The sequence below is a fragment of the Populus alba genome, chromosome 19 (genome assembly GCF_005239225.2).
Source record: "Populus alba chromosome 19, ASM523922v2, whole genome shotgun sequence".
Taxonomy (NCBI): Eukaryota; Viridiplantae; Streptophyta; class Magnoliopsida; order Malpighiales; family Salicaceae; genus Populus; species Populus alba.
Genome location: NC_133302.1, coordinates 4,443,201 through 4,455,624, shown reverse-complemented (window position 1 = coordinate 4,455,624; position 12,424 = coordinate 4,443,201). Strand labels below are relative to the sequence as shown.

Genomic DNA, 12,424 nt, shown 5'->3' with positions numbered 1-12,424 from the left:
TGAATTTCTTCTCTATATAAAAACCCAGACTAGGATCGCACCCCTACACTGGGGGCAAGACGAGATGTTTTATGAAAAGTTTTACGAAAGCCTACGATTTGAAAACCAAGCTAAAACATTTGACAAAAGCATGACAGAGAGGCAAATACAAGTCATACATTTTGAGAAAAGAACTACTTGAAGAAAGTCAAAGACTTCTTCTCCAAGAATATGATAGGCAACACGAGAGATAAGTCCAGCATACGACTTCAAAAGCAAGTTCATGTTAAGAGGGAGTCTCATGAACTAGAAGAAGAGGCTGGGACCTATGTTTCAAAACCAGGTATGAATGCATGCATTGCATCTAATCATAAATCATTGCATATATGTTTTTTGGATCGTTACAGGAGGAGATCGTAGCGCATTCCAACAAGATTATGGACGAAGAAAGAATCATTGAGTTGATTCTAGAACAAACAAGAAGAGAAGATAATGGTTTTCAAACCCTGCCAGCAGGAAGAACGACATGGACAGCATTCGGTAAAAAGGAATCACCAAATGGGATTCCAAGTTGTTGAGATCGACAGAAGGGATCTCGTATTTCGATGAAGGTCGCCAGAAGGGACCTCATATTTCAGCTTTGAATAAAAGGAATCGCCAGATGGGATTCCAAGTTGTTTGAGATCGCCAGAAGGGGTCTCGTTTTCGATATTCATCAATGGAGGTCGCCAGAAGGGACCTCAAATTTCAGCTTTGGTATAAAAGGAATCGCCAGATGGGATTCCAAGTTGTTTGGCTAAAGGAGATCGCTAGAAGAGATCTCATATTTCGATGAAGGTCGCCAGAAGAGACCTCATATTTCAGCTTTGAATAAAAGGAATCGCTAGATGGGATTCCAAGTTGTTTGAGATCGCCAGAAGGGGTCTCGTTTTCGATATTCATCAATGGAGGTCGCCAGAAGGGACCTCAAATTTCAGCTTTGGTATAAAAGGAATCGCCAGATAGGATTCCAAGTTGTTTGGCTAAAGGAGATCGCCAGAAGGGATCTCATATTTCGATGGAGGTCGTCAGAAGGGACCTAATATTTTCAGCTTTGAATAAAAGGAATCGCCAGATGGGATTCCAAGTTATTTGAGATCGCCAGAAGGGATCTCGTACTTCGACATTCATCAAGGAAGGTCGCTAGAAGGGACCTCATATTGAAACCATTTCTTAGAAAAGCATGGAGTTTACAGAATTCTTCCCCTTGGGTTCGTCACCCATACAATGAGACCATCATTTTTCTTGGGTTCGTCACCCATACAATGAGACCATCATTTTTCTTGGGTTCGTCACCCATACAATGAGACCATCTTTTTTCTCGGGTTCGTCACCCATACAATGAGACCATCACTTTTCTTGGGTTCGTCACCCATACAATGAGACCATCTTTTTTCTCGGGTTCGTCACCCATACAATGAGACCATCACTTTTCTTGGGTTCGTCACCCATACAATGAGACCATCATTTTTCTTGGGTTCGTCACCCATACAATGAGACCATCATTTTTCCTGGGTAGGTCACCCATACAATGAGACCATCATTTTTCCTGGGTAGGTCACCCATACAATGAGACCATCATTTTTCTTGGGTTCGTCACCCATACAATGAGACCATCTTTTTTCCTGGGTAGGTCACCCATACAATGAGACCATCATTTTTCTTGGGTTCGTCACCCATACAATGAGACCATCATTTTTCCTGGGTAGGTCACCCATACAATGACCATCATTTTTCTTGGGTTCGTCACCCATACAATGAGACCATCATTTTTCTCGGGTTCGTCACCCATACAATAAGACCATCATTTTTCTTGGGTAGGTCACCCATACAATGAGACCATTATTTTTCTGGGTAGGTCACCCATACAATGAGACCATTCTTCATCTTTTTTTTACCTGGGTAGGTCACCCATAATAATGAGGCCATTCTTCCCTCTGGGTAGGTCACCTAAAGAATGAGACCACTCTTTCCCTTTTCCATTCGGGCAGGTCACCCATCATAAAGAGACCACACACACATTTTTGTATTGGTTATGAGTAAAGGAATCGCCAAATGGGATTCCAGGTTAAAGGAGATCACCAAATGGGATCTCAGATGGATTTCCATGTTGATCAAACTAAAGTAATAATTCAGAGGATCGCTGGATAAGGATCTCGAGATGACTAAGTTTGGATCATAGTTTTGGGCTAAGGAGGATTGTTGTAAAGGACAAAGTTTCAGATAAATCAAGCTTCGACCATATCAGTTTCGGGAGTTCCGTTTTGGGTTTATCTTTATAACACTTACTGCGCAAAACCCATGCTCCGTAAGTATTATAAAGAGGGGCATCTGTTGTAACCCATTTTTGGGTCCCCCTAAAAAAATAAAATAAATAGCCAAAAGAGGTTAGAAAATAACCGTAGGCAGAAGCGCCCGAAAAAAAAGTCAGAAAATTGGTCAAGGAATTTAAAAATACAAGGATTGAATTTTTGACAGTATATTCTTGAAGGATGAAAGCCCTATTGAGAAGGAAAATTTGAATTTTGAGGAGAAAAGCCCAAATTTGAATGTTTATGGACTTAATTGGATTTTTGATTGAATTTATAGAAGATTTGATGGCAAGAAAAATTGATTTTTAAGTCAATTTGGGCTTTAATTTGGAGAAATTTAAGTTCTTGGGCCAAAATATATTTTTTTAGGAATTTATTGGGTCAAATCAGGGGCTCAATTGCATAAATATTGAAGTTTAAGGGCCAATTAGGGATTTAATTAAGAAAATCCGAAACCAGGGACCAAATTGGAAGAGGCGCGTAAATGGAGGGGCTGCAATTTTTCGGTTCAGGGGCTTAATTGAAGAAATTGAAAGTTTATTGATCAATTAGGGGCTCAATTGCTTAAATCAGAGGCCAAGGACCAAAGTGAAAAAGGCGGCCAACAAGAGGGGCGGGGACCAAATTTGGGGGACTGATTTGAAGTTTGGCCATTTAAATGAAACGGCGCGTTTTATCCAAAACGACGCCGTTTCATATATTAAAAAAAAAAAAAAAAAAAAAAAGAGGACCGGAACGGTGTCGTTTTGAACGACACTGTTCCTCTTCTTCTTTTCCCCCCCGAACCTGCAACAGAAGAAGAAAACCGTTTTCAAAAACCATCCCGCGCCTCTCTCTCTCCTCGCCCCCACCACCTTTAGATGTTGGCCGACCATCCGTTACACCCGATGGTCCCCCACGGTTCTGCCCCTATAAAAAGAGAAGAAAACCGAGAGGAAAAAAGGGAGACCCCGAGAGGAATAGAGAGAGAGAGACCCGAAGGGAGGAGAGAGAGAGAGAACCGCCTGAACCGCCGTCCGTAAGCCAAGCTGCCACCGTCTCCGCAGAAGCACCGCCACCAAGCCGTCGTCTCCGCCGTGCCAGGTACGCTTCTCTCCCCCCTGCACATTTTTTTTCTTTTTGTTTCTTAAATTTCGTCTCCTGCATGCAGAGGCGTTCTGCATGCAGGGGACGAGGGGGGGAAATAATCCCCCCCCCTGCGTTTTTTTAATTCCTCTGGGCCAGATGTTGTCTGGCCCAGAATTATGTGGACCGGGCCAGAGAGATCTGGCCCAGTCCGGCGGTCTGGGCCGGGTCCGGCCCATACCGAGGTTAATTATTTTTTGGGCCGAGTTCGGCCCAGTACTTTTGGGCCGAGGTCGGCCCGGTACTTGTTGGGCCGAGGTCGGCCCAACGCTTGTGGGCTGGGTCCGGCCCAGTTTAGTTTGGGCTGGCCCAGCCCTTTTAATATATAAATATATTATAATTATATTATATTATTATTATTATTATTATTATTATTATTATATATGTGTATATATGTTATATATATAAAAAATGTATTTATATATATAAAAAAAATATTTCGAAAAAAAATAAAAAATAAAAATATTGTTGATTTTTCTGCATATGTTTGTCAAAAATGTTTTAATTCTGGTTTGTATTTTTATACTGTAAAGATACAAAACCAGTGTTATAAATACCCGGTTTTCGTCAAAACATCAAAGATTTTCAGAATAAAAAATGTTTTTGCTTTCAAAAAAATTCTAAAAAGTCCCTAAAAATGTTGTTGATTTTTCTGCATATTTTTATCAAAATGGATTAATATTGGGTTGTATTTTTATACCGTAAGGATACAAGCTCAGTATTAAAATACCTGATTTTCGCCAAAGCATAAAAAAAATAATATTTTTCAAAAATTGTTTTTGTTTTTAAAATACGGCCTAGTCTCTCCAATATATACATATAAATATTATAACATCATATTTTCATACAACAAAGAAAATTTTCAAAACAATATATGTATTAACATGCATTTTGGCTTTAATAACCAGTTTATTCAAGCCATGAGAACTAGGCCAATATTTCAAAAATTCTAAAAAAAATCTTTTTGTCTTATTTTAATATTTGGGATTACGAATTTATACGTAAAACGTATTCCTAAGTATTATTAATAAAATTTTGGTATGGACGTTAGAACGGTTAGGATTTTTACCCAATAAGATAAAGACCTCCTTACCGAGGAGGATTTTTCTTGGACCATAGACAGACCAACCATTAGGAAAACACAATAACACTTTAGTTTTTTTGTTATCAGACAGTAAAACAATGCAGCTTACCTTAGGTAAGGTGTATTTGGGGTGCTAATACCTTCCCTTTACACAACCAGTCTCCGTACCCGATCTCTGAGACCAGTTAGGGTTCCTAGTGACCAAAATACTAGGTGGCGACTCCAAAGAACCAAATCAATCAAAACAAAAAAAACATTCGCCAGTCGAACCCGCAAATAGTGCATTTTTTTTGGGGGGGGTGCGACAATAACCATGAAAAAAGTCTTTATTGATGTTAACAAGTTTAATTTAATAAGGAGAGTTCTATTAAAACGTTTTCTTTTCTTTATTTTTTATGAAAAAAGTAGATTAGGATTGAGAGGTGATTTTTACCTCAATTTAATTTTGTGTTTTAAACTAATTTTAAGATGTTTTTTAAGTTAAGAAATTGATTTATTGACATCATATGAATGCTTATTAGGTATTTTTAGTCAGCATGCTAGGCTTTTTCTTCTTTGAATCAAGTATGGTTGGTTTTGGTAACATAGTATCAATCTTATGGCCTCTGTTTATCCAATCCATTATATTTTTTTTTAAAATTAAATTTTATTCAATAAAAAAATTAAAAATATCATTTTATTAAATATTAATCAGCTTATTTTTAGTTTTTTTTTGACATCATAGCATTTTTTATTATCAAATTATCAAATACTCTACATAAATATCATGAAAAATATCTTTATCATAAATAACTTTAAAATAATTATCCAAAAAAAACTTTCAAATATCATTTTAAATAATTATATTATAATTTGTTTTTACAAAATTATTGAGCTTTTTTTTACAGCCCTTCATATTTGTTTTTCTTAAATTTTGCTTTTTGACTTTTCAAGGAAAATGTTTTTTATTATCAAATGATCACATAAAAAAAAATACTCAATACCTCCTAGGCACAATAATAAAACCATTAATAATTTTTTATTAAATTTTGCTTTTTATGATCCTCATTATTTTTTGCTTAATGAGGTATGATTTTCTATATTTCCCTTTTAGATTAAATACTGAGGATACTGATGTTTTATTTATTTATTAATGATCCTATTATTATTATAATTTAAACTAAGAGCATATTCATGATAAATTAAAATTTATCCTTCATTTGGGAAAGGGAGAGTCCTCACATTAATTAGGATAAAGAATACCATTGCTAGATTTAAAAAGAATGTCTGGTCCGTTTTGCAACGTGATAAAGTATAATTGAAACTGTATTTTATCTCAATTATATAATTTTTAATATATTTAATTAATAAATAAATACTATAATTTTATATGGATCCTACTGAAAATCCTCTTAGAACTTTGATTAACAAAAAAAATTATAATATAGTTATATTTTTAAAAAACTTATACTTTCAAACCATAATTATAAAAACAACAAACACACATGCAACTCATTTAATATATTTTTTTCATACTTGGCATTAATGTAGAATTCAATTTCCCGGTGACCCACACCTTGTGCACGGACCATGCTTAATATCTCTGTAGACATTGACCGAAAGAAATAAATTAAATGAGATTTGCAAGCAATCTTTGAACGAGATAATAATAATAATAATAATTATAATATACAATTCGAATGGAGGAGAATTGTTATACGTACGGTTTGGATTTTTAGAATCCCAACAGTGTTCATTAAATAAATTCCTTTTGATATTATATATTATCTCTAAATCAATAACAAGGTGTATGTACATAAAAAAACAAATGCTTGTAAAAATTAAACATCAATTAAATATTTGGATGATTATTTAAAATTATAATAAATTTATAAAAGAATTTGAAATAATTATGATGATCAATTTAAAATTATAAAATATGTATAAGAGAATAAAATTAAAATAAAGACTTTAATGGAAAAAAGAGCATGGAAAGAAAGCAGTAGAAGATTGAATTAAAAAACAAAGAAAAAAACTATTTATATGAAATGTGGGCTACATCTCAACTGGTGATTGTTTTCCGGTTAGTGATCAATATTGACGGCTGATTTGGTGACATATATTTCAGAGGCCTTAATTTCATATCGACTGTAATTTCAAAGGCTGAAGTCATCACTTTGTCTTAAGTGTTAGAGAAGGCCATGCATACCGTGTTATTTTAATTTTTAATTTTTTATTTAAAATAATTTTTTTATATTTTCAGACTATTATGATGTAGTAATGCTAAAAATATTTTTTTTTTTAATTTTTTTATTTTGATGTATTTTTAAGAGAAATACGTTTTAAACTGTTATTGTTACTACAATCTCAAACCAGACAGCCAACCCTTAAAAATCGATAGAATTACCTAAATTGTGGCGCCGGAGAGGTGCTTCGCTTTCTTTATTATTTTTTGTTTTGTTTTGTATTTTTGTTTTTTAATGTTATCCTTAGTTAAGTTCTGTAGCAAGATTGAATTAATGTATATTATGCTTGGCTGCAAATCACAGCAGCCCTTCCTTAATATTTATAACATTAGGGTTGTATACAATACAAGGGTGGAATGTACTATACATGATAATTATTCCTATACTAGGTATTTACATATATATAGGACTCTTTCCATAATATGCCCCGTCAAGCTGAAGGTGGAGACTCCACCCGAAGCTTGGATCGAAAGAAACCAAACGAAACTAGAGGGAGAGGCTTGGTAAGAACATCAGCTAGTTGATCCTGAGAAGAAATGAATTGTACCTGAATTTCTTTCTTAGCAACGCGATCACGAACGAAGTGATAATCAACTTCAACATGTTTAGTACGTGCGTGAAACACTGGATTGGCTGACAGGAAAGTGGCCCCTAAATTATCACACCATAACGTAGTGCTGGGTGAAAATGGAAGTCGTAGTTCTGACAATAAAGAGCGAATCCATAAGATTTCAGCAGTACCATCAGCTAAGGCTTTGTATTCAGCTTCTGTAGAGGATCGAGCAACAGTGCGTTGCTTTCCAGATTTCCAGGAAATAGGAGTGGAACCAAGGTACGCAAGATAACCACCTGTCGATTTTCGATCGTCAATACTACCAGCCCAATCAGCATCAGTAAAGCCATGAAGACACAAGGAGGAGTCTCGAGTAATATGAAGACCATAGGAGGCTGTAGCCTGAAGGTAACGTAGGATGCGTTTAACTGCCGCCCAATGGTCCTCAGTAGGAGCATGCATAAACTGACATACCTTGTTTACTGCATAGCAAATGTCAGGTCTAGTGAAAGTAAGGTACTGCAGAGCACCAACAATCTGTCTATACCGTGTTGGGGTAGAGTGGAGAGTGCCAGGCATGGATCCCAATTTAGACGAGGAAGACATCGGAGTATCAACTGGTTTGCAAGAAGTCATACCTGCTCGTTGGATAATGTCTAGTGTATACTTGTGTTGACTGAGTAAAAGACCCATAGAAGTCAATTTAACTTCTATTCCTAGGAAGAAGTGAGCTGACCCTAAGTCCCGAAGCTTAAACTCTGAACTCAACAAAGTAATCAGTCGTTGGAGCAAGACCGAGTCACTCCCAGTTAATAGAATATCATCAACATACACAAGCAGATAGATCATTGCACCACCGAAGAAGAGAATAAACAAAGAAGTATCAACCTTGGATGCCTGAAATCCAATGGAGATGAGAAACTCACTTAACCGATTGTACCATGCTCGAGGGGCTTGTTTCAAACCATACAGAGATTTATGAAGACGACACACATAAGATGGAAGTGCAGGATCAACAAAACCAGGTGGTTGTGCCATGTAAACTTCTTCCTGAAGAATGCCGTTTAGGAAGGCATTATGGACATCTAACTGATGAATTTTCCAACCATGTGTGACAGCAATCGTGATCACAAGTCTAACCGTGGTAGGCTTAACCACTGGACTAAATGTCTCCAAGTAATCAATCCCCTCTTGCTGCGTGAAACCGCGGGCAACCAATCGTGCTTTATATCTGTCAACTCGACCATCGGCGTGCCGCTTAATCTTATAAACCCACCTACTGCCTACCACATTCATGGATGGATGTAAGGGCACTAGTGACCAAGTGTGATTACCATGAAGTGCCTTGATTTCCTCTGTCATAGCATTATGCCAAATAATGTATCGGTTGGCATCCTTGAAAGAAAGTGGTTCCTGTTGTGGTAGAGAAACTACCCGAGAGGCAGGGGAGACACTAAAATTTGCTGTCTTGGATACACGTGGGCGAAGTATCATGGAATGGGTGCGGGCAGTAGGAGGGGGAGTGACAGACTCACTGGCTGTAGCTTGCTGAAGGGAGAATTGAGACAGATCAACACATAAATTAAGTCCAGGAGAGGAAATAGATGAAGAACCTGGCGATGAGGAGCTCAATACAGGGCCAAGCTGAGAAGAGGAAACAATAGGTGAGCTGATAGGTGAACCAACAGGGGTGACCGCAACATTTTGTTCACTACTGGTGGGAACAACAGGAGAGACGGCAGATGAGCCAGCAAGAGAGAACGACAAATCTGAACCTGTACCTGAGGAATGATCATGACAGTGATATGCAGGTAATGGTAAGGGTGCCCAAAGGGTTGTGTTATGTGCAGGGGGTGTCGGGTGAGTGTTTGGATAAAATGATGGGATGGGCTGTAAAGTAGCAGCAGGAGGTTGTATGGGTGAATCTACAATCTGTTCAGTTTTGTCAAAAGGAAAAACAGTTTCATGAAAACGAACATGACGAGCAAGATAAATACGGTTTGACGACAAATCAAGACATCGATATCCTAAATGAGAATTGCTATAACCTAGAAAGACACAAGGGGATGAGTGAAAATCTAACTTATGAGCATTGTACGGACGAAGGAATGGAAAGGAAAGACACCCGAAAGTACGGAGGAAAGCATAATCAGGAGTTGTTTTTAAAAGACATTCAAATGGTGTTTTATGATTAAGAACAACAGTGGGCATGCGATTAATCAAATATACTGAACTTTCAAACGCATAACTCCAGTATTTTAAGGGAGCTTTACATTGGCCAAGAAGAGTGAGCCCAGTTTCAACAATATGTCGATGACGACGTTCAACCATTCCATTTTGTTCATGAGTATGCGGACAAATAACACGATGATGAATACCAATGGTTTTAAAATATGTATTGAGTTTGCGATATTCACCACCCCAATCTGTTTGAACAGACTTAATTTTTAAAGAAAATTGGCGCTCAACGAGGGACTGAAATTGTTGAAATATAGCAAACACATCAGATTTTGCAACCAAAGGATAAAACCAGATAAATTTGGTATGGGCATCCACAAAGATAACAAAATAGCGAAAACCATCAGACGAAAACATAGGGGAAGGACCCCAAACATCACTAAAAATTAGATCAAGAGGAGCTTGAGTTTGATGACCTGTAGTTTTTAAAGTCAAACGAGAAGATTTTCCTAAAGGGCATGCTTGACAATTAAAATTAAATTGTTTTGACGTACAGGACACCTGTTTAGTTGACACTAGAAAATTCAAAATGCGTGGACTGGGATGTCCAAGCCGACGATGCCAGACATCAGTGGAAGTAGAGACACATGTAGACGAGAAAACTTGAGGCAACGACGTTGCAGACGACGCAGATAAAATATATAGACCATCTCTACTCTGACCGGAAAGAAGCACCTCCTTTGTCATGAGGTCCTTAACATAAAATAAAAATGGATGAAATTCAAAAAACACATTATTCTCAAGACAAAACTTTTGAACAGAAAGTAGAGGTTTTTTAATGTGAGGCACATGTAAAATATTGGATAAGGTAAATGTGCGTTTGGGTGAACGAATTTTAGAGTGAGCAATATTAGAAATAGTGAGGCCCTTACCATCGCCAACATGTAAATTATCATTACCACAATAAGGTTCTGAGCTCGTCATACTCGCAAGGTCCGGTGTCACATGATGATTTGCACCTGTATCAGGAAACCAAGTAACAGGAGCAGTTATAGGAGCAGTATTAAATGCTAAATTGGCATTAGCTTGTAGATTATGAGTAGCCAATTGAGAGCACTGCTGGGCAGTATGTCCATAGTCATAACACAGCTGACATTTTGTAGTTCGATTATAGCCTCCCGAACGGTTTCCTTGTTGTCCAAACTGCTGACCAGAGCCAGATGAAAACCGGTTTTGCTGCTGTCCAAATTTCGGACCTGAACCATAACTATTAGTGCTGAAGTTTGAGTCTAAACTATAGCCATGATTCCCACGATTGTAGCTACGATTACTCTGTCTCCAACCCCCACGAAACCGGCCCCTTCTTCTAGTACTAGAACCAAACTGACGCTGCCCAAAAAATGCAGATGGCTGCTGTGATGGAGTTGGTAACAGAGGAGCCGTGACAGCAGGATGAAGTGATGCTTTATGAAGAAATTCATGTGTGAGGAGATGGCTATGGAGGTCTGTATAAGAGATGGGATCAGCCTTAGTGGACAGGCTAGTTACCAGATCCTTAAAATCACTACGTAACCCCCGAAACACATACAAATTAAATTCAGCCATGGAGATTGGTCTACCAGCAGCTGCAAGTTCATCAAATAAGGCCTTAGCCTTCTGCAAATAAGTGCTGGCAGAGTCATCATGCTGTCGTAAATCTTGGAATGCACCATGGAGTTGCATAATCCGTGAGTTTGAAGGGGAAGCAAGGGAAGTTTCCAGCGTTGTCCAGATTTCTTGAGAAGTGTTACAATCCACAACTAGATGTAGAACTTCTGTGGAGAGCGAGGATAATAGAGCACTCATGATTAAGTTATCTTGTTGTTTCCATAATAAAAATGAGGGATTGACCGATGGTAAGGATGTGGCAGTAGATATAAGATGAGAGGGAGGACATGGGGAGGTGCCATCAACAAAGGAGTATACACCTTGGCCCAAGAGAAACGGTTTCATCTGCAGCCTCCAATACAAGAAGTTGGTATTGGAGAGGCGTAAGGAGATTACCTGCTGCGTATTAGAAAGAGGAATGATGGCAGACTTGTTCATGATATCTAGAGAGGAGTTCATAGGAACTATGCTGGCAGAGGCAGCCGCTAAAGAGGATTGAGATATTGGTGCAACAACAGCACCGTGTTGAAGTTCCTGGTTGTGGTTGTCCATTGTAAATAGAGAGGCAGAAGCAGACAACCACGTAAGTGAGGAAGGAAGGGCTGAATGTAGACAGAAGAAGAGGAGAGTAACGGCTGGAGGAGACGACCGAACAATAAACCAGAAGCGTGAAGAAGGATTTCGTTACTGCTCTGATACCAAGTTAAGTTCTGTAGCAAGATTGAATTAATGTATATTATGCTTGGCTGCAAATCACAGCAGCCCTTCCTTAATATTTATAACATTAGGGTTGTATACAATACAAGGGTGGAATGTACTATACATGATAATTATTCCTATACTAGGTATTTACATATATATAGGACTCTTTCCATAATATCCTTATTTTTTATTTTTATTTTTTTATAACCTGAGATATAATTTTAAAATTATATAAAAAGACAAAACTAAAAAAGAAGACCTCAATATAAAACATGAAAAAAAAACATGGTCAATCATAGTTTTTATAATTTTTATTTTTATTTTTATTTCAAAGTTCATTTTACTTATTTTTAAGTCTATTGATTTGAGAGATAAGAGAGAAAGCCACCAAAAAATAATGAAAAAGAGTGAAAGTCGGGTGTCCAAATTATAGCCATTTAAATTTTTTTTATTAATGTTAACAGGTTTCATTCAATGAAGAGAGTTCTATTAAGACATTTTCTTTCTTTTATTTAGGTTTCATTCAATAAAGAGAGTTTTATTAAGACATTTTCTTTCCTTTATTTTTATGAAAAGGTAG

General features: G+C 37.2%; 1 protein-coding gene across 1 annotated transcript; it reads right to left on the bottom strand.

Annotated features, from left to right (window-relative positions):
* Positions 1-7,123: 7,123 nt before the first annotated feature.
* On the bottom strand, positions 7,124-11,694 carry LOC140955023 (uncharacterized). Its single transcript, XM_073406542.1, has 4 exons — positions 10,428-11,694; positions 9,924-10,004; positions 8,362-9,098; positions 7,124-7,719 (listed from the first exon to the last, which is right to left on the bottom strand). Exons 1-4 carry the CDS (start codon positions 11,692-11,694, stop codon positions 7,195-7,197), a joined length of 2,610 nt encoding a protein of 869 aa, XP_073262643.1. The 3' UTR covers positions 7,124-7,194.
* Positions 11,695-12,424: the final 730 nt, after the last annotated feature.